Genomic DNA, 26,011 nt, shown 5'->3' with positions numbered 1-26,011 from the left:
TAACTAAGGTGGAATATTAAGATTTTTATTTAGTTTTACTTTAAGATGAGATTATAAAAATGTCAATTTAATTGAAATAGTGCCCACTTTTAGGGAAGAGACTGTTTGGGCTCCATTTTAATCATTCTTTATTTAAATTTCTTCATTGTCCTACACCTTGTCTAATGGTTACTTAAATCTATTTAGTGTTCAGGAAGTCATTGTAGTCTCTTAGCCCAATAATTACTGCAGAGCCATATTGTTATAATTTAGAGCCTCTAGAATATTAGGCTTAGAGTCTACTGTATCCCTCCCAGGTAAAATGACATAGTATGGGGAAATGATGCAAGATCTAGGGGGGTGTTTGTTTTCTTTGTGCAGTATTGGTTTTTATAAAAAGAATTTTCATATTTCTGTTCTATCACTAAGCCAACTCTAGCTCTTTAATGCCCGTTCCCAAGGAGACGCTTTAAGGAAAAAATAGCTATTCTCCATTTTTTATTACTAGATAATCTAATCCCTGTCAAAGGTTACTTTTCCCTCTTCTTCCCATGGTGTTTCATACTGTTTAAATATCAGAATTTACATACCTTGACACATTCATAATGGTCATCACATTTGAGTACTTCAGTATTTTCCAGTTATCTCCAGAGGCTACACTTTCTTTGTTATTCTGTTACCAATGTATTGCTTATTACATAAATTTATTTCCACTATGGTACTTTTTTAAAATTAATAGGTAAGAGAGGCACTTGCTTATTTTTTATGTAATAAAAATACCACCCAAATAAATATCTAAAACCCACTAAATCTTAACACTTATTGGATATGTTTGTATAAAGGCAAACTACCACAAAAATAAGTGATATAGTAACATGTGCTTAGTAGACTAATTAACTGAAGAAATAATAGAAACTCATTATAGTCTACCAATCATTCTACTATGACTTCAGTCAAATGTGTAATTTTTAAAAAACTGTATCTGTACTTTTTCTTCTATATGGTTTTAGTTTTATTTTAATGGCTAGAATTTCAAGTACTGAGTTACCAGTAAAATATTAATGGCAGTTAGGGTTTGGAAAAGGAACTTAAGTATCTAAAGTTTGCCAGAAAGTTTGTGGCTTGTGGTTGTAGAGTTCCCAAAATTCAGTGCACATGTAATAATCTTTGAAGATTTAAAAGCAGTATTCTATTCAATATAACATTTTGAAATATTTCTTTGTAATGAAAGTAAATCTTCTAAGTTAAAACATACCAATGTTAGGTTGTTTTATGGATAAAACCCAATGGAAAAAATGTTAATTTTAACATGATGATATGTGTTCTATGTCAGTGTATATTGTATATTACTTTGGGCATCTAATATTTTTTGGCTTAGCTAGATAAATAGTTGGGGATATTTTCTACTCTCATTTCAAGAAGACAGCAGAAGACCTAATCTTATCACTCAACCTTGAAAGAATAGTATTTCTTATGTTAAGGTCTTACTCCCCCCAAAAAATAGTCATTCTTTAATTCACTCGATCTTAGCCAAAAGGGTGAGAAGTGATGTCATCCTTAAATTCAAAGCAAACTTTTTTTCAGCACACATAACTAACAAGTAGATTTTTTCTTTGTTTCTGTTTTTACTTTTTATTTAAGGTTTTTATTTTCTCCTGCAGATTCCACTTTTCTATAGCATATTTTCCTCAAGTATCACAAAAAGCAATCCCATTACGTTATTTATATAGCAATTCTTTTGTAAAACAAAAACACCGTAAGTTACTGCTCTTCAAATGGTACTATTTGTTAATGTGCTAGTGCCCTTATAGTAGTACTGTTAATTTTTCCCCCATATGTGAATTTTAGCATTAAGTGCTTAAATTGAGATACAAAGTAATGGAGGTGGGTAGATACTAGTACTCACTTTTGTAGCCTACCTATCAAAATGCATTGACCATGGAAACAAATCAACTTTATTTATAAAATAGTGGGAAGAAAGAATTGAGGTCAGACTGGAGGGTTGAGCTTATCTGTATTGTAAAACTGTAAGTGGCATTTACATGTGAACACACAGTGGATAGTAAAAAAGGTATATTTCAACAGCTATGGGTTTGAATTTCATCTTCTTTTATTCACTAACTTCAGTGTTTTAATATAGAAGTGGCTATTTTGCTATAAGAATATTAGGAAAATGTTTGTGATAATGAAAGTACATACATACATTTTCTCTTTCTCTTTTCTTTCAGCCATAATGAAAGGAAAGTGACCTGTAAACACCCAGTCACAGGACAACCATCACAGGACAATTGTATTTTTGTAGTGAATGAACAGTAAGTAAAGAGTTTCGTGGAATGCCTCTGTTCAAAATGGCATTCGCATTGCGATTGCTGTTACCCATATTTTACTTAATGCAGTACAATTTAGCAGTTTTCTTATCTGGATATGTGCAGTTAAGTATAATAACAGAATGACATCTGTTTATTATGTGTGGTATAGAAATATTACCAAAAAATGTTTTTATAAGGAATATAATTTCAAAAGATGTTTATCCAGTAGTTCAAAAAGAGATATTTCAAGAGCCTAGGGTGTAAGGTCAGAAGCTATAAACTTGGTCAGACTGTGAAACTAATTTGAGCTCAGTTTCCTCATCATTAAATCAGAGATAGTGGTAATTACCATTTCTCAGGATTTTTATAAGTATCAAATAAAATATGTGTGGAAATATCTTATACTAGAAATCTATTCACAAATATTAGTTATTGATATCGCTGATATAGCTAATCTTGTAACTAAATTTTTACATTTCCAAGTAGGATATCTATTAATGCTTACTAAAATAAACATATTTACTTACGTTGTGATTAGGAGAAGTATTAAAGTAGTTGTAAACATTAAGTCCTGACTGTAGAGCTTATTAAGCTCTACCTAGTATCCACGTTTTTTGAGAAAGTAGGACTCCAGCATTGTTAACTCTAGGTAAGCTTTATTGTAAAGCAGTTTAAATACTCAGCAAGTTCTAGCATTCTGACATATATTTTCAGGACTGTTCCAACTATGACATCTGAAGACAAGAAGGAACGATCTATAAGTATGACAAACGAAGCTTCTAACTACAACATGACTTCAGATTACGCAGTACATCCAATGAGCCCTGTAGGCAGAGTAAGTTATTGTGCTTACTGTTAATTATTGATAGCTGGTATAATTGGTAGTCAGTATCTTACTATGACTCTCAGTAGATTTTATAATTATAGAATAATCATTTCATTTTTATTACTACATGAACCTAATTATATTCGCAGTAATTGAAATAAGCAATGGCTTGGAATATAAAGTTATAAGATTATATGTTAATAATGCAATGACTTATATTTTTTAAAATATTACAGAGTTCAGATTTTGAATAATTTTACAAATGTAATGGATGCTTGTGTGAAAGAATAGCAATTTATTGAATCACCTTAAGTTTTAAAGGTGAAGATTAATATAATGGCCTAGAAATTCCTATTAAGTATGCCTGGAGTGAGCAGTCTTACACTCTTTAAAAATAAATGTAAATAATTATATAATTTGTAGTTCTTGTATAATATAAAATGCTAGTAGGATAACTGAATATTATAATGCTTCATTAATAATTTTAATTAAAATCTAGAAAAATTATAGGTGCATTAGGGTCCACTAAGTCATCGTCTAGAAAGAAAGTTGGATCAGTGCCTCATACTTTACACCAAAAATTTTCCAGGTAGATCAGGCATTGAAATGTTAACAATGAAAGGTTTGTTTGTAAGAAAGAAAGGTCCTGGTCATTGTGGCTCAGTTGGTTGGGTGTCATCCCATGTACCAAAAGGTTGCTGGTTTAATTCCCAGTCCCAGCACATGCCCAGGTTTTGAGTTCAATCCCCGATAGAGGGTGTGCAGGAGGCAGACAATCAGTGTTTCACCCTCACATTGATGTTTCTCTCTCCCTCCTTCTCTCTTCCCCTCTCTCTAAAAATCTATAAAAATATTAAAGAAAAAAAAAAGGAGAAACTCAGAATGTGAATGGGCTTTCTAAAAATGATATAAAACTCAGAACTCAAATTGAGAGATTCAACCATAGAAAATTATTATGCATGCATATTTCTGCAATACATGTAACAAAGAATAATTCCTTTATAATTAAAGAGGTGCTGTGAAACCAGTAAGAAAAAGGCTTACAAACCCAGTTTTTAAATGGGCAAATATGTAAAATCACTTTACAGGAAGGGGAAAAAAAATAGCTTTTTTCTAAAAATATGTGAAAAAGGTGCTCAGATCCTTCATAATATGAAAAAATGCCAGTTAAAACCAGAAAAGGTTTTCATACATTGGGCTGTATGAAATGTTAGGAATAACATGCTAAAATTTACAAAGTTTAAAAGTTTTATAGCACAGACAAGAGTGTAAATAGCCATTTTCTTTATATAGTGAGCTCCAAGAAATAGAGGAACAGAATAGTAGATATTATATATTAAATCATTTGGGGGGGGAGATATTCCATATCTATGAAAACAATTATTTGAGGTAGATAGACACAAAGATGCACACACAGTGATTCTTTGGGTGATCGTGTCCAGAACTGAGAAAGAAGTAGACTGGTCCTGGTGTATCTTTTTGTACCATTTGAGTTTTTTATTTATTTATTTAAATATATTTTATTGATTTTTTTACAGAGAGGAAGGGAGAGGGATAGAGAGTTAGAAACATTGATGAGAGAGAAACATCAATCAGCTGCCTCCTGCACACACCTCCTACTGGGGATGTGCCCACAACCAGGGTACATGCCCTTGACCAGAATTGAACCTGGGACCTTTCAGTCCACAGGCCGACGCTCTATCCACTGAGCCAAACCGGTTAGGGCCCATTTAGTTTTAGATTATATTTAAACATTAAAAGTAAATTAATTTTTTTTAAAAAACACATGCTTTAGGTAAAACAAAAAAATCTAATAAAATAACCTAGCTTTAAGATTCTAAGTAAGTTGGAAAATAAGAGATCACTCGAAATTACTTACTTTCATACAGAAATTAAAATTCAGCTTCTTTGTTTTTATGTTCATTCGTTTCTACTACCATTTATGCCAAAATAAATCATTATGCTAAATATAGCAGTATCTTAAAAGTTTGTGTATCCTTATATGTACTTCTAAGAATATAGTAAACACCATCTGTCTGGTATCATTCAAGTTCAGATTTGTCCGTGACATTAAGCCCTGTTTTGACTTGATGTGTGATTTGTTTGCTTGTGTTTTATATCTGAATATTTCTCTTGTGACCTGCTGCTAATTTTTTTGTAATTGAAACAACACTATTCAATGCAGGTATAATGCATAAAGTTCTGTCTTTTGGTTTATTCTTCAAGATTTGTTAATAATTGTGTATTCAGGGTTCATTCAATTTATGTAGCAGGTACGACAAAATATTGCCATACCTGGTGCCTTTTTAGAAATTGTATGTCCATCCTTTAAAGGAGAGATTGTAAAACCTGTGATCCTTTTGTAATATCCTGGGGGAAGAAGTCTTTGTGCAGAATTATTACACTTGGAAGAACTAAGCCAGCAAAAGCAGAGTTGCAATAATTCATCTGAAAAGATTTAAGTCCTGCAAGTTTCAGAGGAATCTGAAAAGAGATTAAAATTGTGAGGATGAAAAATAAACTCAAATATCTAATCATTAATACCACCTTGTGCTTTTTTCTATTTAGACCTCCCGGGCTTCGAAAAAAGTTCATAATTTTGGAAAGAGATCAAATTCAATTAAAAGGAACCCTAATGCACCAGTGGTCAGACGAGGTTGGCTTTATAAACAGGTATTTATTTTTTCCTATTTGATGTGGAAAAAGGACAGAACAAAAGGGACTTTTCCGGTTGAATGTTCCTGAGACAGTTATGTAAAATGGAGAAGGACCTGTAGAGGAGCCACCCAGATTCTTCCACTCCTATTAACACTAAGGATGTTGGGGGAACCAATGAGGCAAGGAAAGGACGATGGTTAGAACGGGGACTGTGTGCTTGTTACAGGTAGGTCTAGATTTGAAGTTAAATATATGCTGTATGAAATGTTAGGAATAACATGTTAAAATTTGGCGAGCAGAAATATTTTTTAAACTGGAAAAAAAAACCATCCAGAGGTATTGTTCATTTTTCTGTTCATATAAAAATCATTAGAGAAATATATAATTATATACTTAATTTATAGAGAAATCTGATCATAATTTAAGACTTTTCTGATTTCCAGATTTTTGCTTCTATGCTCTCAAGGACTCTTTCTTAATGCTGTTTTTTATTTTCTTTCTCTCTTTTTCTTTTTCTTTTCTTCTTTTCCTGTTTGCCCAAACATGGTTAACATCCTGATAAGTTGGGTTATATATTGTTCTATTGTCTGGGAAACTTGATGACTTATGTTTTTGGAACTTTGTCATATGTGTTGGAATTATAAGGATGTGTGTACATTGGGCTTTATGACATCTATTTTGACTGCATATAGGCTGCTGTTTTCTTATTTAATTTCTGGTTTGCAGCTAGGTTTCAGCTAAATGACCACCAGATAACTGAGATGATATATATTTGGCATTTAAGACCTTTATCTGGTTTTGTTCTGTCTCTGATTCTGCATGTGTACAGGTGATACAGAACAAGTTAAATAATACTTCATTGGTGGTGCATAATTTTTTCTGTCAAATATTGCTAATTGCTTTCAGATGACCTAATCATTATATTCTTAAAATTAATAATGAATTCGATATGAAGCATTCATTAAATGTTGCTCCCTCTGAAAGATGGGTGGCAGCTAAGCTAATGTATTGGAAAAGGATCATTTTAAAAATCCAAAGAATTCCCAAATTAGTTTTGCCAATTTCTCACTGAAATGATTGGGTGTGTAACTTTGGTTCAAGTTTTCATTTTTATTTAAAGATCATTTACTATATTTTAACCATCTTATATTTAAACTTATCCAAATTAAAAGATTTTTTAACAGTCTTTCTAATAAGACACATAATATGCATAAATAGTTCAGTGCAATAAAGTATGTGACTAACAGAATATTTGTTTGCAGAGCTGCTTAAAAATCTAACCTTTTAAAAAGTGCCTGTGCTAAAGAAAGACAATATAATTAGGGAATTGAAAGTACTATGTACCTTTAATTTTTTTTTTTGTCCTTTCTTTGGCATAGCTGTCAATCTTAAGGACAAATATTTTTCTTAAAAGAGATGTTCATCCATACAATTTTCTTAGTTCAAAGTCATAAGATACTGGTTACAACTAGAACTAAATTAAAAAATATTAATTGATGAACATCAAAACTGGCCTCTTTCTTTTCCCCCTTCCATCTTTTTCATGTCCATGTTTCATATTTTCTTGCAATCTTGCTTTATTGCAAATGGGACGTTTGGGAAGGTACATTTTATTAAAATTGTAATTTTGTTTGAGCTTGGTATTTTTATGAACTAAATTATTTAGAAATAGCTGCCAAATAGGCACTCTTTCCTGCCGGGTGAGCAAAACGCAAACCGTATATGTAAGAAGAAAACTGTGTTTGTGAAATGTATTTATATGCTGAGGTTTCTTTAGCACAGTCATTTTAAATCACCTCACATATTTTCCTTCTTGTTGACGATTAACATATTTATTAAATCTGGTTTACCAGAATGCACACAATTCTTCTTGGTTCCATTATCCTCAGGCTCACAGACATGTTTCTAGAAGTGTGAATTTCACATTGATTAAAAATGTGAAACCAAGTAAGATTGCTTCAACAGTATTCCTTTTACATGCCTGTATTACTCTTCAGAGACCAAGTGTACTTTGGAATATCTTTATATGATGCAAGTCCCTAGAAAACTACCCCAAATTTTTATTAGCTTTTTAGTTAGATTTCTGTGTAGACATATCAAACACACCTCGTTTTTAAAGCTTATTTTAAATAAATGCACCAGAAATGGGTTTTAATTTCCTGAAATGTAAAAAAGTTCTTTGTTATGCTGATTGAATGCAGGACAGCACTGGCATGAAGCTGTGGAAGAAACGCTGGTTCGTGCTTTCTGACCTTTGTCTCTTCTATTATAGAGGTGAGTTTACCACTGTCTTAGTGTGTTATTTCATAATTGCAATAGAATATATGTTAAGTATAGGATAGTTTTGTGTGTTTTTTTAAGAGAAAAACATTACAGTTCTGTTATTTTATGTCAACAAACAGTATCAAGAAAACCTCTTTTTCATTGACATATAATACTAGTAATTGAGATAGAACAGAAGACGATATACTAGTTTTTCAAACAGATTAGTCTGAATTTTGGTCCCGTTTCTATAATCTAATGATGGGAATCTGATCTGTGTAAAGAGCATATGAATCTTCACTATATCATGTTATCCTTTAATACAGTGCCTAATAGGTAAAAATCATTCGTTTGATGAGATTCTTTTTGCACGTCAGCTTTATCAGATCCGCTGTACGTCCACTAAACACCCCGTTCTCCCCAGCAAATGATTTTAGGATATCAAAGACTACTAGGATGTATTGGCAAATTAAAAAATCACATACAAATGTATTCATTCTGATCCCTTCCTGCCCCTCCTTTTTTAAACAAACAGTGACAACTCCCTGAAAGATGGAGAAAGTTGTAGGATACATGCCAGGCTATCAGTGTTGCTGCAGAGGAAATAAAAGGTATTAGCTTAGGTATGGAGTAGCAGTCTTCATTAACCCTGTCTGGATATCATAAACTCTTTTTCTTTAAGTGTTTCTGTTATTAGTACAGTTTTAAGTAAATTATTAGTAGAGTGTTAAGTCAGAGCCTCTGTTCGTATGCTGTATGGATCTGTTAGGTGCTACAGAGTCGGCACCTCACCGTGAAAGGTGTACATGGGCTGTGCTCGCCATAGAAATCTGCTTCCACTATAACATAAAATCATGAATCTGAGCAATCACTTCTTCCCGACTTTCAAGTCGGGTTAGAAACAGTCACAAAAGAATTAGATTGTCAACATGTAATTAGTAATTTATAGCTATTCTAGATAAATGTATGACAAGATGTTAGGACCAATCAGCAGTTTTTAAAAAGTACTTTGTGATTGTACCCAAAAATAGTGGCAAAATTCTGTAGTCATCTGTCAAAGCAATAATAAAGCATATTAACCTTCAAAATTTGAAATTTCCAGACTTGTATTCATCTTCTCCCCCCACACCCCACTGCAAACTGTGGTTGAAAAGTACTGCTGAGTCAGAATTAACTAAACCTATAAATTTTCATTTTGTCATAGAGATGTGGTCAGGCTGCAGTTTTGGTGTTATCTTCAGTTCAGTGCCAGGCATACTCCACAATTTTCCTTAAAGGTCTTCCCACTCTTTCAGGAAAGTCAGGAGTTTTAACTCAGGCTTTATTCCTAAGCTTATCATTTGTACTTTCCTCTCCTTTTCAGTATATTTATAGACTGTTTAAAGCTTTAAATGGGAACAAGAAAATGCTTGTTACTATTTCTCATGTAAAAATTTCTAAATGTTAAATTGCAACAAAAAACAACACTGAATTCCTTGTAATTTGCTATTATTATTGCCCATGGAAATGTGCTCCTCATCACTTATTAAAATAGAAAAACTTTTCACTTAATTTGAGAAAAATAAAGCTAAGTTCAGAAGCTATGTTGAGGGTGAGATTCCATATGCATTTTGCATGCAATGTATTAATTTTAGTACGGTCCCCCTGACAGGAGGAATGTAAAATGGGGGGCGGGGGGGGGCAGAAAGGATAGAAATTACATTTAACTCATTTCTGTTCTTCAGATGGTTAGAAAGAAGTATATGATATTACATACTTTTACTATTTTTATCAACAGAAAATGTCAGGTTTTACATAAAAGCTATCAGATTTTAGTGAGATGATCAGAACAGTTTTCAGTGTTTTTTGTTGTTGTTGTCGTTGTTGTTGTTTGAGCACATAACATAGATGATCTATTTCATCTCTTCCTCACAGCCATTTGATAAGATGGGACATCTTTCACTCATTTATACAAAAGGGAACTAAGGGACAGCAAGGTCAATTTGGTGGCCTGAGGTCTCACAACTAGTAAGTGTCAGAGCCAGAATTATCACCCAAGCACTTCTCTTAATCACCAGTTTTTAGCCCAACCCAGATCTCTCCTGTATGCTGAATACATTGGCCTCATTCATTTTTCCTTATCTCTCAAAGCATCTGGTATACTAACACACGGAGTGTGCTGTCAGAATTTTTTGACAGAGCAGTTTGTGTTTTACAGATAGGGGAAATAAGACAGAAAGAAATTGAAAGAGAACAAGTGATTTGTTACTTTTTTTACAATAGGTTGGCAACAAATACCACCAGGTGGAGGCTCAGGTTCCCACTGCGCTTTGCAATACAGCAGGCAGATTATGAACCTGCTCGAATAAATCACTTAGATTGTTCTATCCTTTAGTTAGCCTTTTGACAAAACTTACCATGGAACTTAATTCATTCACCACATATTTATTGAGCAGGACCTGCTTCATTTCAGGTGCTGTCAAAACACCAGTGAGAGAGAGCTCTCATGAAGCTTACATACTAGAGAGGTCAGAGAGACAGTAAATAAACTCAAAGAAGTAAAAAAAAGACCATGATAGGTGCTTTTAGGAAAGTACGGTCATATTATGAAAGTTGGGACTGGGAAGAGGTCTCTGGATTGGTACTCTGAGCAGTTTTTGGTGTTTTGTTTTTCAGTCCTCACTGGAGGGCATTGTTAGAGAGAGGAAGGAAGAAAGAGGAGAAACATCAATTAGTTGCCTTCCATTTGTGCCCGGACTAGGGGTTGAACAGGCAACCTTTCGGTGCACAGGACAACACTCAATTAACTGAGCCACCACGGCCTGGCTCAGCAGATATTTTAAATAGCAAGGTCTAAATTACAAGGAGAAGCTAGAGTGAACACAGTATTCCAGGCAGGAGGAGCAGTAATGCAAAGGCTTTAAGTGTTTGGAATATTGAAGGAGCAGAAAGAAACCAGTGTACCAAGCTGAGTGGCTGGCAGTAGGAAGGAGATGGATGGGAGAGATGGAGATCGCTCCAATGTAGGACTCTTATTGGAGCTTGATTCTACCATAAAGGCTGTAAGGAAACAATTGGATGTTTTTAAGCATAAGAATGATTCATACTGCTACTGGAGAATGAATTATAAAGGGGAGGGAAGGTAGCAGAGACTATTAGGAGCTATCATGTAGAAATGATGATGGTCTAGACCAGTGGTCGGCAAACTGCAGCTCACGAGCCACATGCGGCTCTTTGACCCCTTGAGTTTTTAGCAAAGGCCAGCTTAGGAGTACCCTAATTAAGTTAATAACAATGTACCTACCTATATAGTTTAAGTTTAAAAAATTTGGCTCTCACTCTAACTGGTTTGGCTCAGTGGATATAGCATCGGCCTGCGGACTCAAGGGTCCCGGGTTCGATTCTGGTCGAGGGCGTGTACCTTGGTTGCGGGCACATCCCCAGTGGGGGGTGTGCAGGAGACAGCTGATTGATGTTTCTCTCTCATCAATGTTTCTAACTCTCTCTCCCTCTCCCTTCCTCTCTGTAAAAAATCAATAAAATATATATTTTTAAAAAATTTGGCTCTCAAAAGAAATTTCAATTGTTGTACTGTTGATATTTGGCTCTGTTGACTAATGAGTTTGCCGACCACTGGTCTAAAACTTCTTCTAACACCACTTCTTCAAAATAGACTCGCCCAGGCCGAAACCGGTTTGGTTCAGTGGATAGAGCGTCGGCCTGCGGACTGAGGGATCCCGGGTTCAATTCCGGTCAAGGGCATGTACCTTGGTTGCGGGCACATCCCCAGTGTGCAGGAGGCAGCTGATCGATGTTTCTCTCTCATCGATGTTTCTAGCTCTCTATCCCTCTCCCTTCCTCTCTGTAAAATATCAATAAAATATATTAAAAAAGCCCTGACCGGTTTGGCTCAGCGGATAGAGCGTCAGCCTGCGGACTGAGGGGTCCCAGGTTCGATTCCGGTCAAGGGCATGTACCTTGGTTGCGGGCACATCCCCAGTGGGAGGTGTGCAGGAGGCAGCTGATCGATGTTTCTCTCTCATCGATGTTTCTAACTCTCTATCCCTCTCCCTTCCTCTCTGTAAAAATCAATAAAATATATTTAAAAAAAAAAAAAAAAAAACAAAAAAACAAAACAAAAAAAAAAAACAGACTCGCCCAGGCCGTGGTATTTTGTGGAAGAGCCACACTCAAGGGGCCAAAGAGCCGCGGTTTGCCAACTACTGGTCTAGACTAATGTGGTAGTTAGCAGTGAGCTTTTGATGTGTCCGACCTCTTATTAGGTAGCAGATGCAGAAGTAAACCATGTAAACCCCTCTCCTTATGGAACTCACAAATTAGCTGAAGGAGTGTGAGAGAGAATGTCATAGCGTTCAGTAAGGTTGAATGAGTGTTGACCAGGCCTGTACAAGGAAAGAATTAGGAAACAAGGGTGATCTAGGCAAAGGACTTCCCATGGGTGAACATGGAATGTGTTAAATTACACATAGGGCTTATATTGCTGGGATGAGGGTCATGTCTGAAGACCTAGCAGGAGGTAAAGGCTAAACAGTATATCAGGGCATAAAAGGCATTTGTTTGCCATCCTAATGAGTTTAAACCCCCTCTGACTGCAAGAATAACAGCAGGATTTGAGTGTGCGTTTTAGAAAAATCACCCTAGCACTTAAACCAGAAGCCAAGAGACCAGTTAACAGAGTACTGAAGTATTCTAGGTGAGGAATGATAATTAGTAAGTTTGTATGTATTCCTTGTCTTGTTCTCCGACATCTTTAAAGCTGACGTAGAAATCAGGTATTTAAAATGTCACTTGAATCCAATCAAATGATGAGATTCTGTGGTTCCTGTCCCAGCTTGTGTTCCCCAGGAAGCAAGCTCTATGATGAAGATAATGGCTTATTGGGGAGTGTCTGGGGCGCCACTCCCTGTGGCAGGGAAGGGAAGGAGGTGGGATGGGGCAGAGGGAGAAATTGCACTGCCGTGCAACCTTAAAAAGGCTCAGCTGAGCCCCACAGAGAGTTTGTTCATCTATAAACATTGTTCACCACCTGCCCTTTGTTTGGCAGTATATCACGCCCTCTGGGTGATAGAAAGTAAGGCAATTATTCAGTTTGGGCTTGATAGAGAACCAAACAGAAGAATGCCCTGATTGGGAACATTTGAAGAATCTAGTGGATGCTCTGGCTAGTGTGGCTCGGTTGGGTGTTGTCCCACAAAGTTCAGGCCCTGGTCAGGGCACATGCCCTGGTTGTGGACTTGAGATAGCGAGAGGTTGCCGGCATGCAGGAGGCAGCCAATAGAAGTTTTGCTCTCACATTGATGTTTCTCTCTCTCTCTTTCTCTCTTTCCCTCCCTCTCTCTAAAAAATCAATTTAAAATCTTTTTTTTTAAAAAAAAGGATGGCCCTGACCGGTTTGGCTTAGTGGATAGAGCATCGGCCTGCGGACTGAAGGGTCCCGGGTTCGATTCCGGTCAAGGGCATGTACCTGGGTTGCAGGCACATCCCCAGTGGGAGGTGTGCAGGAGGCAGCTGATCGATGTTTCTCTCTCATCGATGTTTCTATCTATCTATCCTCTCCCTTTCCTCTCTGTAAGAAATCAGTAAAATATATTTTTTTTAAAAAAAAGGATGAAGGTTTTATATGCAGTCTTTAACTTTATATAATAATGGCAATATTTATTGAACACTTGATATGGACAGAGTGCATTATTATGTTCTTTATGTCTATTAACTGACTTACCCCTCACAACAATTCTTTGAGGTAAGTCCTGTTTTCCTCAAATTGCTGGTTGATGAAACCGAGATACACAGCATCAATACCTTGCCTGAGACCTCACAGCTACTTAGTGTCCTGCCGGGAAACAATCCATGATCATACAGGGAAGTGGCCCTGTACTGTGTTCCCTCTGCACGTTCTGAAATAACTTTAGGAAAGTCAGTTTTTTTCCACAAAGAAGAATATATTATTTGATGATAATTTTTTACTAAAGATGACTTTATGAGCTGTTTCTGATTTGTTTTATATAAACATAAAATTGGATTTAAAAATCAGAATGTCACTCATTCTTTTAAATTGTCATTCTTTATAATTGATGACTTACTTTGTATCTTTTTTTATACCTTTTAGACTAAATCTGCAGTTTTGTTTTTTCTTCTTTATATTTGTGAATTACATGTGAATAAGCATAATATAGTAAAACCAAATTTTTGTTCCATGTTGTAAGACAAGCTATAGAAATAATATCTATCTAATGCAGCTTTTTATTTTAGAAGTTCACCATTTATTCTAGAAATGAGGGCAAAAATCCCTTGTTAAGTTTATGATAATAATAAATGGCAAGCAAAATAAAAAAAATTTCTAATGTTTTTTTTTTCATTGATGAGTTCATCAGCCTAATGCATAGCTTTATTAACTTGTCTCATGAGTCTCTAACAATGAACTATATATTTCAGCTTTTATAAACATCTCTGCCCCCAAACAAAGTTAATAATATGAATCCATACTATGCCAAGATAAATGTTTTATTTTCCTAAGTTTGTTTTATGTGCTTACCTTATAAGCCTGTAATTTATTCCCACAACTTTATTGTATATCAGAATGACTGATAAAAGCAAACCATCAAGGTTATATGTTCTGAAAAGCATAGAATTTTTATGGTATAGCTTAAAATATATACTTCCAGGTATATTCATTTACTCAAAAATGTTTGAACATCTACTACTCAGGGAGTTTACATTCTAATGAGAAGAGAAAGATGATGATGATAGGTAGGTAGGTAGGTAGATAGATAGGTAGATAGATAGATAGATAGATAGATAGATAATAGATAGATAGAAAGAAACAAATGGTATATGAGAGGTATTGAGGGTGGAGGGTAATAAAGTTCCAGAAAGAAGTGACGGCTCTGGGAAGCATTTTAAAATGGGTAAAGGGACGCCTTATTGGTGAGTCATTTGAGCCAAGCCTGAAGGTTGTTAGCAGGAGAGCCATGCATTTGTCTGGGCTCAAAATTGTTTGGCCTTTTTAATCCTCATAGGAATGTGGGTAGATTAATTATATACAGTACTGTCATTTCTTACATGCTAATATATTTTCAATAAATCACATGTCAGAGGACTTTGTAAAATTCCATTTGTATGCCAAACAAATGTATGCTTTCATTTCTAATTGACATTTTTCTGACGTGTGGAACCAATTTTAATTTGCTTAGGATAGGGAAACTTGTTGAAAGTAAAGAAGAATATACTTCGGCTATTTAATATTTTCCCTAAACACCTTATAAAGTACCAGACTAAACAGTACATGAATACAGTTCATTTATATGTAAAAGCCTTTTGATTTGGTCAAAATAAGTTTTAGAAAATTACTTCTTCATGAGGACGTTTAAAATTCTAATCAGATATTCAATTATTTCTTAGATGAGAAAGAAGAGGGTATCTTGGGAAGCATACTGTTGCCTAGTTTTCAGATAGCTATGCTTACCTCTGAGGATCACATTAACCGCAAATATGCTTTTAAGGTAAGGAAATATTCATACTTTTTAATTCTTAGTTTGAATCTTGCATTGATTGAAAAAATAGATTATTACAAAAAGATATTTCAGTTAGTCATTTTTATATTTAAATATATTAATAGTCTTGTGATTGAAGAGGAGAATGTCGTTTAGTTAAGAAGTCATATATTTAGGAGTCAAGTGGCTTTATGTCTATACTTTCAAATGGTTCTAGATAAAGCAAATATGTAAAAATGCTAATAACTGGTAAATATATAGCTATCAGTGTCCTGGTGATAATTTTACTATTTTTTTTTTAATGTTACTATATGCTTGAATTTTTCATAATAAATTTGGGGGAATCCTATCTAATAAAGAGGGAATATGCTAAGTGACCCTCACGCCTCTCAAAAGTACCTGATGTTCATGATGTACTTCAGACTAAAAAAAAACTTCCCACAGCCAAGAAGGAGGGAATATGCTAATTGACTGTCCCACCCTCAGAGATGGCAGCGCCCACAGCCAGTAAGGAGGGAATATGCTAATTGACTGTCCTGCCCTCAAAGATGGTGGCACCCACAGCCAATAAGGAGGGAATATGCTAATTGACTGTCACACCCTCAAAGATGGCGGCGCCCAGTCCCCTCAGCCCTGCCGGGGCGGCCTGGCCTTGCCGTGCACCTGCCTCTGGAGTCCCTCAGCCCTCCAGCGGCCCAGGGCTGGCCCTAGGTGCAGGCAAGCCTCGGATGGTGGATGCCCAGCCCCCCAGGGCCGCCTGAGGCGCAGGTAACCAGGGCCGGCCGAGGCTTGGCCGAGGCTTGCGCTGGTGGCAGTGGCAGCAGCAGAGGTGTGATGGGGGCGTCGCCTTCCCCTGATCGCTGGGTCGCCTCCTGCCCCTGAGGGCTCCCGGAGTGTGAGAGGGTGCAGGCCAGGCTGAGGGACCTCCCCCATCCAGTGCATGAATTTTCATGCACCGGGCCTCAAGTAGTACTATAAGAGACACCAACTGTGTACATTTATGATCTTATAGAATATTTGCAAAGATATTTATTTATTTATTTATTTAGTTTTTAGTTTTTATTACATCATGAACATCAGGTACTTTTGAGAAAACATTTGAGATGTAAAATTTATTATTAAATCTAGCAGACCTGAGTACCACCCCCTTTCTTGTTAAAAAGGTATACATTTAGCACTGTGTGACATAGACAATGTTATTTGACCATGGGTTTAGATTTTTTTGTGTGTGGTTGTTTTTTTTGTTTGTTTGTTTGTTTTTTGTTAGCTCATTAATTTGGCAAAGGTTTGTTGAATTTATACTATTCCTAGGACATTTTGTTGGGTTCTTAGACTCTTAAAAAATACTAGAATGTTAAAATAGCAATAAAAGTGACTGTTAAGTGTATTATCTCTGTAATTATTTGACTTAATTTAAATTTTATCTGTAACAATGATAGTAATTTCTGTTTCAAATCTTCTCTTCTGTGATGTTTCCTCTGAATTTATGAGCTGCTTTTACTACTAAGTCTGTTGACACTGATGCTACTGCTCATCACCATGGTAAGTAGAAACTTCATAGACAACTGTTAAACAGTGTGTGGAACTCAGAGCTAGATAGGGAACTTTGCCATCATCTAGTAAATATTTCCATTTCACAGGTGGAAAGCCTGTCAAATCACAAGTGTGGTTTGTTAGTGTCTGAGTCAGGGCTGCAACTGGGTCTTCTTAGCACCAGCCAGTCTTCCTTCCGTTGATCAAAATATGGACAGTGATCTTTATTTATTTCTCCAAAATCCCACTCAGACCAGTTACACTTTGTGGAGGTTTTAATTATTTTAGTGACATACAGCATTTGAGCTATTTCTTTTCTTTCTTTTGTGTGTTTTTCTATTGTTTTTTTTTTGTTGTTGTTGCTGTTTGTTTTTTGTTTTTTTGTAGAAAGTGAGGAAGGGAGACAGAAACATTAATCAGCTGCTCCTGCATGCTGCTTATCGGGGACCAGGCCAGCAACCTGGACATTTGCCCTGACTAGGAATTGAATTTGTGACCTCTTAGTTCATGGGTAGATGCTGAGCCACACCAGCCAAGCTCTTTTGAGTTATTTCTATAGATCGTTTTATATCTTTTACATAGTTAAGTGAGATTTGTTGGTTATATAGTTATTTTGATCATTGTGTTTATTGAATTTATTTATATTCTGATGTTTTTGGAGAAAGTGTTGAAGAAGCTAATTGACATTGTTGGTAAAGCCAGACAGTCAAGATATTGGAATAAAGTTTGTGGTTCCAGATTTATTTCTCTCGTCTTTTTATATTTTGCAGACTAACTACATACTTAGTACTCTTTTCTTTGCCTCACTCTATTCTGAAATAGCCTTTATTTATTGCTCCTTGTTGTTCATTGTCTAATAAGAAACTGTCATGGGCATCTTCAAATGGAAATGAAGAATGCTTCCCCCACAGAATCCCCACCGTGGCCTGTTTTGTTTGTTTTACTTTGATGCCGCTATTGATGCTGTCCATCTTTGCCTGATCAGCCCCTGGGTTAAGCTGAGCTCAGCGCTCACAACTTGGGTAGCAGTCTCATCAGTACCTTCCTCATTCTGTTTTCCTGTTTCTCTAGAATAGAGGCACATTGAACCACCATAAAGAAAATCAAACAAACACAACTTACCACTTACATAGGCCTCCTTCCTTAAACCCAAAACACTTATATTTCAACTCTGAAACTTGAGAATAAAAGTTAAAGGGACATACCATTTGGGATTATTGATACATCTGTTATGTTTGTGTATAGGTGTCTATAAAGATGAGACAGATGCTTTAAGAGTAGCACCTTTTGAGAACTAAAGGAATATCTAACAAGGGGAAATACTAAGATATGTACATATTTATTACTTTTGTTGCTGGTTTCTCTGGAACAATTTTTTTTATGTATTTGTATCGATTTTAGAGAGGAAAAGAGAGGGAGATAGAAATTTCAATGATGAGAGAGAATCATTGATCAGCTGCCTCCTGAAAGCCCCCACTGAGGACCAAGCCCGTAACCCAGGCATGTGCCACGACTGGGAATCGAACCATGACCTCTTGGTTCATAGGTCGATGCTCAGCCACTGAGTCACACTAACCTGGCATGGTACATTCTTGAATAAAGCATGAATTTTAGTAAATGGAAATTACTAGGGACTTGTACATGGAACAGACACAACTAAGTGCTTCATTTTTTGCCTCCTTTCTTCCTGTTTTGTTTTGTTTTTTAAGAAAAATTGTAAAGTTAAAAGGAAAAATTAATATTTATACAATTTCAAGGTTGAATTATATTTTTCTTAAATCATTTATTTCTATGTCTGTAGATATGATAAGTCTGCTCTTTTGAAATTTCATTGTAGTGATCTGTGCACAGAACCACTTAACTTTTTTTTCTTTTCCAGATCCCATATTCCTATTTAAAGCGATCGTGTCCTTTTCAATCAGGCAGCCCATCCAAACATGCGGACCTATTATTTCTGCACTGATACAGGAAAGGAGATGGAATTATGGATGAAAGCCATGTTAGATGCTGCCCTGGTACAGACAGAACCTGTGAAAAGGTAAAGGCTTGTAGGAAAAATAATGGTGATTTCCACTTACATTTTATTCCATGCCTTGTAAGTATGTCATGATCATAGTACATATCATTTTAGTTTAGTAGTCATGGTATGAAATCATTTCTCAGAAAGCAAGGATTCATTCATGTTTTATATAAAATTAGCACACCTTACTAAGTTAGTCTGAGATACCACCTGCATTTTTATTCCACCTTCCCTCCTTATTCATTTTCACCTATCAGTGTACTGAGGTGAATCCAGAATTCTAACATTCAAACTGAATGTTCTTTCTTCTTACAGAATTACCTTTAATTTCCGGTAAGTACATTTTTAATTGTTATCTTAAAACTACACAAGATAGGTGTTTTTTTTAAGGTCCTAAATCTTAGAAGAGAATTTATATTCATGAAGTTAATTTCATTATATTTTAAAAATTATGTTGTGTGTTTTTAAAGTTTGATAAATTGAAATAAAATTTTATGAGTTTTGGTGGTGGTGGTGGTGTGTGTGTGTGTGTGTTGTTTTTTTTTTCAGCATTGCCTGGTTATTTGATTGTTTTATAATTAATGTCTCCAGAAAATAATTCATCAAGTATATAGATTATTTCTAAATATATCTCCTTTTTGCTGAAATCTACATCCTTTCTTTTGAAACTTTAGCACTTAGATTCTTTGATAATATGAATATGTACTATTAAAATTGATCTGGTTTTTTCCCCTGCTTAAACATGGATCATTTTAATATTAAACTACATTAAGAACTAGTGAGAGGAAATCTGTTTCTAAAGCTGAATAATGCTCTTTAAAAATATTTTTTATATTCCTGTAATTTGAAGAAAGATGTATGATAAAGTTAAAATATTTTTTCCCAGTCAGCGATAATTGAGCAGGTCTTAAAAGGAAAATGCTAACTTGTGCTTCTGGGTATTTTTTCTTCTCAGGAAAAAAGAGGATTGTCTGTAGACTTCATATAAAGTCTTATGACTTATTGGTTAAAAGACTTAAGTTGATGCTATGTATTTATTTGTTTTTTAAAATGCCAAGTCCAAAGCAACTTAAGTAATCACTAGTAATTGAGCCATGGGAAAAATAAGGAACATAAAAAAAAGAAGGCCCATGATTGAACTCAGGACAGATATTTTTAAGAAAAACTACCTCAACTATATGCATATTCTGGATTGATACCTAATAAAAGGAATTCCATTCGTTAAAATGACCTGAATGGACATAACAGTGAAGTGGTTAGCACTGATTGCTAGAGAAAACAATGTAGGTGAAAATAATTAATGGAAAATCTTAAAATAATTTTAACTTCAAAGTAAAATTGTTAGGGAATTATTTAGAATACAGAAATCAAAATAATAATGAAAATACTTGATTTCCAGATAATTTCAGTATTTTATGTTGTACTTTATTATTTCAGAACTTTAACCTTTTTTTTCTGATACTTTCCACTCTAAAAACTAATAACTACTCATAACTTAGGGTAATAAAGATGACAGTCAATATTTTGGTTTGACTTCTGGTAACCTACTATATCCCCGTAATGATTTTTAGCCAGTTGTGTGGTTAGCCAGGAATTACTGAACACTGCCTATGTGCCCAGCCTGGTGTCAGTCACTATTGTCATGTAGAAATTATTTTTTATTTTACTTCTATCTCTTATATTTTTCATCGATTGGCTGTCTTCTGCACGCAACCTGGGCATGTGCCCTAACCGGGAATCGAACCGGCGACCTCCTGGTTGCTGGGTCAATGCTCAACTGTTGAGCCACACCAGCTGGGCACTATTGGGGTATTTTCTTTGCTTGGTTTTAGGGCAATGGGCTCTCTTTCCTATATGGCCAGAATACTTAGAAGTATTTATTAAGGCTTATCACATTCAGTTTTTAACTAGATAGTGCATTGCTTCTGAATTCCTAACGTATTTGAGCTGTGAACAATAACATAGTCCCCTAGTATGCAGATCATTGATGGAATAAAGCAATCTAAGCATAACTTACATTCTCTGAATAATTTCCATCTCTGTGGCCTATTATTTTAATTTTCTATATTTGCATGTATCTTCTATAATAACTTAAATGACTCGTTTTAAAGTTAGATCACAAGCTTTACATTAGTTATGTTATCCTAGCATACATTTCCAAATCAGTTTTATTCCAGTTAGAGAAAAGTCAGCATATGTGATTTTTTTTATTTCATTTTTTTAAATGATAAATTTTTGGGGGGGAAAATAAGACAAAAGACAATGCAGTTCTAGTTTAAAATATAGCTTTAGATAGACTAGAAGTAACTGAGTTTTTTAAAAGTCTTTTCAGATATTTGATATCCATGATAAAAATTCCTTCCCACCCCACCTCCAAATTTAGGATGAGTGTGCCTTTGTGGAAGTCTTCTGACTATTGTCTTTCAAGGGGAAGGCACTCCATAGCATATCAGTAAATTTTCTCAATATCTATATTGCTTCCAATCTAGATGCTATACATTTTATCTAACCTGAATAAATGGGTAGTCCAGAACTTTACTTCAAGAAAAATAGTCCCATTTCACTTTTGCCTCATTGATCATATTCCAAACTACCTATCAATAGCTGTGTATATGGATTATTGTCTGCACATCACTGAAACTGGCAGCAGTGGCACGCTTAGGATTCAACAGCATTTTTACGTATTGAAGTGTGGCCAGTCCCTGAAAGGCTCCCGGCATGGCTTGATCTTGGCCATTTCATGCAGGTTCAGACACTCAGCTTGGCCTTGTCAGAGCCTGGAAGTGATTGGTCTCAGGGCACCTGATGCTCATCAGAAAGACCTAGAGATAGCAACTGGGATGGTGAGCAGTGAAACTGCCCAGTGGTCCAGACACACACACAGTTAAGCGGCACATCCTTCTGGTGAAAGATGGACAAGGGATGCCAGATTCTAACCCAAAATTGCTTGATGGAATGGGGTGATAATGTTAATAAATGTGGCAGCCACTGATGTACTCCTCTGGTCCTCATAACATCCTTCAGTTTTCCCCATTTACCAAAAAGGAGATGGAGGCACAGTAATTTTCTTCTCCTTGCCCAAAGACAGAAACAGCTAGGAAGAGGTAGAGCTGGAAGCTGAGTATGTGTAGTCTGGCTCCAAGAGCTATTAACCAAAACTCGGATCCTCTTGAATATGAACAGAGTTGGTTAGTCATGTGGTTCAGATCTCTGATAGCACCAGACTATAATTTCCTGGTGTCATCATTTCCACAAACCAGGCTCATGTTTGTCTCATGATGAATTAACCCTCCTGGCTGGAAGCTATGTTGTTTATTTCAAATGGCTAGATGCTGCTAGAAGTGTGGCTTTTGTGGTTTCACTGCGAAAGGGCAATCTTATTTGCTTTATTTCCAGTTTTCTAATGCTGGGTACACTCACCACTTTTTACTCTCTGTATGTTTTGTTTCATACAGAGGATTTGTACTGGCTTGTCCTCAGTGACCCTGTTAGGTTTTTTTTGTTGTTCTTTTGTTGTTGTTTTTTAGTAAAAGGTAATTTTACATCTTTCCTAGATTGAATCGCAGAAATAATATGTCCATTGTTTCATCTGACTCACTATGATTTTCTTCTCTGATTTCAGAGTGGACAAGATCACCTCTGAAAATGCACCAGCAAAAGAAATCAATAACTTTCCCAACCATCGAGTGCTGATTAAACCAGAGGTCCAGAATAACCAGAAAAACAAGGAAATCAGCAAAAGTGACGAAAAAAAGGCATTAGAAGCTGAAAAATATGGATTTCAGAAGGATGGTCAAGATAGACCATTAACAAAAATTAATAGTGTCAAGTTGAATTCTCTGCCATCTGAATATGATGGGTCAGCAGGCCCGGCTCAGACCGGGCACTACAGGCCAGTCAATATGAATAGTTCAGAGAACAAAACAGTCAATGTTAGCCTGGCAGATCTCAGAGGGGGCAATCATCCAAACGCAGGGCCCTTCCACCCAGAGGCTGACCGCATCATACAAAGAACCAACTCAATGCAGCAGTTGGAGCAGTGGATTAAAATCCAGAAGGGGAGGGGTCTGGAAGAAGAAGCCAGGGGGTAAGTGTCTTGCTGTTGCGTGTTATGAGCCTAAGTTTCTTTCATGCTGTGTTGGGGGAGATTGGCTTCTGAGACGCCAGTTAAAGGTATTACTTTAAATTGTGATTTAGATATTATAGTTTTGTTACTGTATCTTTTTTTATAGAATCAAATGTGAGTCGTTTTCTCTGTCTGCTATTGTTGTCACCCAACTTTACTAATAATGACCAGGAGTTAATTTTCCCGTGGCCCAGCAAGGAGAAGGCTTAGGTTGTGGGTAGAGACCATGTTGGTTTGGGATAACCCTCCCTCTTCCCCTCTCCCCCACCTCCCTCCTCTGACTGACTTCCATTGGTAACTTGTGCAGAGATCTCCTGTGGCAAGTAACAGAAGTAATGGCTTATGCTCTCTAGTTCTCCATCTCCTTCCCTGACTTTCTTAACTCGTAATACACGTGACTAAGTATTATATTTATTCATCTAAGCATTTATCATTCATGCACACACATGTTCTTTCATACGTTTATTGTTAAGTACTATGTGCTAATCATGGGGCCAGAAAATAAAACAATGAAAAGGTGCAGTCCAGATTTCTCCCAGAGGTTCTTATCTAGGAGGGGAGAAAGCTAAATAAACAAGTGCAGTATCTAGTGACAGATACAGTGGAGGAAGAACAGGATGCTATAAGAACATGTTTCAGGGACTGCCAACACAGTCCAGGAGTTCACACAAAAACTTTCTGGAGGAACAGGATACAGTCGACATATAAAGATATGCTCCTGTTGGTTTAGATATGCAGAAATACGGATTAGATAGAGAGCGGGAAAAGGAATCCAAAGACATCCAGTATAGCTTAGGCACAACTGCTACAGTGCTGGATGAGAAGCGAGGCTGGAGAGAGAAGCAGGAATATATGTATTCAGATTTGTGTTCCAGAAAGATCATTCTGGCTGCAGGATCTGGAGAATAAATTGGAGGAAGTTCAAAAGCTATTGGAGTAACTGAAATGAGGAAAAGCTGGGGCGGGTGGGGTCGGGGGGCGAGATGTGTTCAAGATACATTTGACTTGTCTAGTTGAGTGCTCGAATGTGCTTGATTGCAAACTGGTCTCGCTCAAGTCTGGTTTGAGTGATTGAGCAAAATCAAGAAAGACTCCCTGCTCTGGGGCCTGGTCATCAAAGTTGTCTGGTGCCTTTTACTGTGTAGAAAAGATTTGGGAAGAGAGGAGGTAATGAATGATTGTGCGGGTTAAATTAAGGGGTGGAAGGGAAGGGGTAAGGGACTGTCTGCCAAGGAGACAAAAATGAAGGCCAGAGGAAATGGAGGAAAAGCAGGTACCTACGGGATGAGAAAAAGTGCTCTGTCGTTCATCGAGAATTTAATGATGCAAAATTTAAAAAGTTCTCTAATGTATTGGCATGTGTACATAAAAATTAACTTCAGAGTTACTGTAACTCTTACCTCTCAGGAATGGAAAACCAGAAAACAAAGGCATTAATGTTTTTTATTAAATGAAGATTAACGTATTCTAATAGGGAAACATCTAAGGAAGGTGCGTCCAGTTTGCTCGGTTGTCATGGCTGACATCCGCAGTTGTTGGCCAAAGTCTGTCTTCTGTTCAGCAGCACAGCTCCAAAGCCTGGGTGCGCGTGGCGCCATCTTTTGTCAGCTCCACCAAGGTGCAAAAACATTCTCCAGTGATGTGTGGCTCACTCCCATATTCTTCCTCCCCACCCTCAGTGCTCCCTTTCCTAACTTTCCCAAGGGAGAATTGCCAGAAATATTTGCTATTTCCCAAAAGTAACGTTTGATTAGACCGAAGAGGAGCCAGAGGTTGTTCTGGGAAGAAAAGAAAGAAAGAATGTTTGGAAATACTTGCTAAGGTAGTAATCATTTTCAGGAAACAATAATAAAAATGCCAGCCAGAAGATTTGCAGAATGTGCACCCAGCAAGTCAAATCTCACTTCTTTGTGGAATCACTTTTCTACAAGTAAAATCATACTTTCTTACGGCTGAAGGTTAAAAAAAAGTTCAACAGATATCTGGGAGTTAGTTTTTAAATGGTTGAGCATGACGATTAGTTCCCAAGCACTTTTAGGTCCCTTGATGGGTATAATTAACATCGATACAAACTTTTTGCGACTTCTTTCTTCGAAGGCAGCTTCTGGAGGCTGCTGGCCTGAGGTTATTTTGAGCTAAGGTTTCTCTGCCTTGCTCTTCCAGCTTTGGCTTCGCTGGCTAGTGTCCAGTATGGACCGTTGAGATATATCATCTCCATTATTATGTAAACCTCATACTGGGGGGAAAAAATAGTTGTGCTGTTTTATAATGAAATAGTTTAATTTTTATTGGTGGAAAGAAGCCTAATGGCAGTTCATGGTAAAAATTTATTTTGTAAAACTTTAAGAAAGGCTTGCTTTTATTCTTCAAGTTCTGGTAGAAAGAAAACAGGTTTCATATGTAGTCAGAGAGTAGATCCCTGCATCTGTGAACAGAGCTTTCAACCTTCTTTGTGCATGGGGGGGCACTGCTGAGATGGCACGGTGCCCTCAGGCGTCCTCAAACTACGGCCCGCGGGCCACATGCGGCCCGCCGAGGACATTTATCCGGCCTGCCGGGTGCCGCTGCCTGTCCTGCTTAGCAGCCGACTCGTCCCGGGCCCGCAGTGCACATAGGAATTTGTTCATAGTTTTTTTTTTTAAACTATAGTCCAGCCCTCCAACGGTCTGAGGGACAGTGAACTGGCCCCCTGTTTAAAAAGTTTGAGGACCCCTGCTTAGGCCATTGTTCAGCTTGGCGGAATCCCAGGGCCTGGGTTTTCACGGTCTTGACAGGCAGCTGCTGGTGAATGGAGCACTAAACCTGACG

The 26,011-nt window shown here is 36.5% G+C and overlaps 1 protein-coding gene across 23 annotated transcripts in view; it reads left to right on the top strand.

Moving 5' to 3' along the window:
- The window catches only part of PLEKHA5 (pleckstrin homology domain containing A5), a 216,445-nt gene that overhangs the window by 125,702 nt on the left and 64,732 nt on the right, over nucleotides 1–26,011 (top strand). For 12 of the 23 annotated variants that reach the window (XR_013960293.1, XM_080662925.1, XM_080662926.1 and 9 more), the window contains 8 exons: nucleotides 2,208–2,291; nucleotides 3,003–3,123; nucleotides 5,683–5,787; nucleotides 7,974–8,046; nucleotides 15,433–15,533; nucleotides 18,980–19,095; nucleotides 19,393–19,410; nucleotides 22,700–23,164. Coding sequence is in view for 22 of the 23 variants with exons in the window: in XM_080662925.1 (XP_080519051.1) it covers nucleotides 2,208–2,291; nucleotides 3,003–3,123; nucleotides 5,683–5,787; nucleotides 7,974–8,046; nucleotides 15,433–15,533; nucleotides 18,980–19,095; nucleotides 19,393–19,410; nucleotides 22,700–23,164 (1,083 nt within the window). In the remaining variant the exon portion in view is untranslated. Of the gene's footprint in view, nucleotides 1–2,207; nucleotides 2,292–3,002; nucleotides 3,124–5,682; nucleotides 5,788–7,973; nucleotides 8,047–15,432; nucleotides 15,534–16,937; nucleotides 17,067–18,979; nucleotides 19,096–19,392; nucleotides 19,411–22,699; nucleotides 23,165–26,011 lie in introns of those variants that run through there. The other 11 variants (XM_080662933.1, XM_080662927.1, XM_080662922.1 and 8 more) reach the window with 3 other exon arrangements.

Source organism: Plecotus auritus, assembly GCF_963455305.1.
Source record: "Plecotus auritus genome assembly, chromosome: 3".
NCBI lineage: Eukaryota > Metazoa > Chordata > Mammalia > Chiroptera > Vespertilionidae > Plecotus > Plecotus auritus.
Note: the sequence above shows the minus strand (reverse complement) of the source record. Positions and strands in the feature narration are given on the sequence as shown.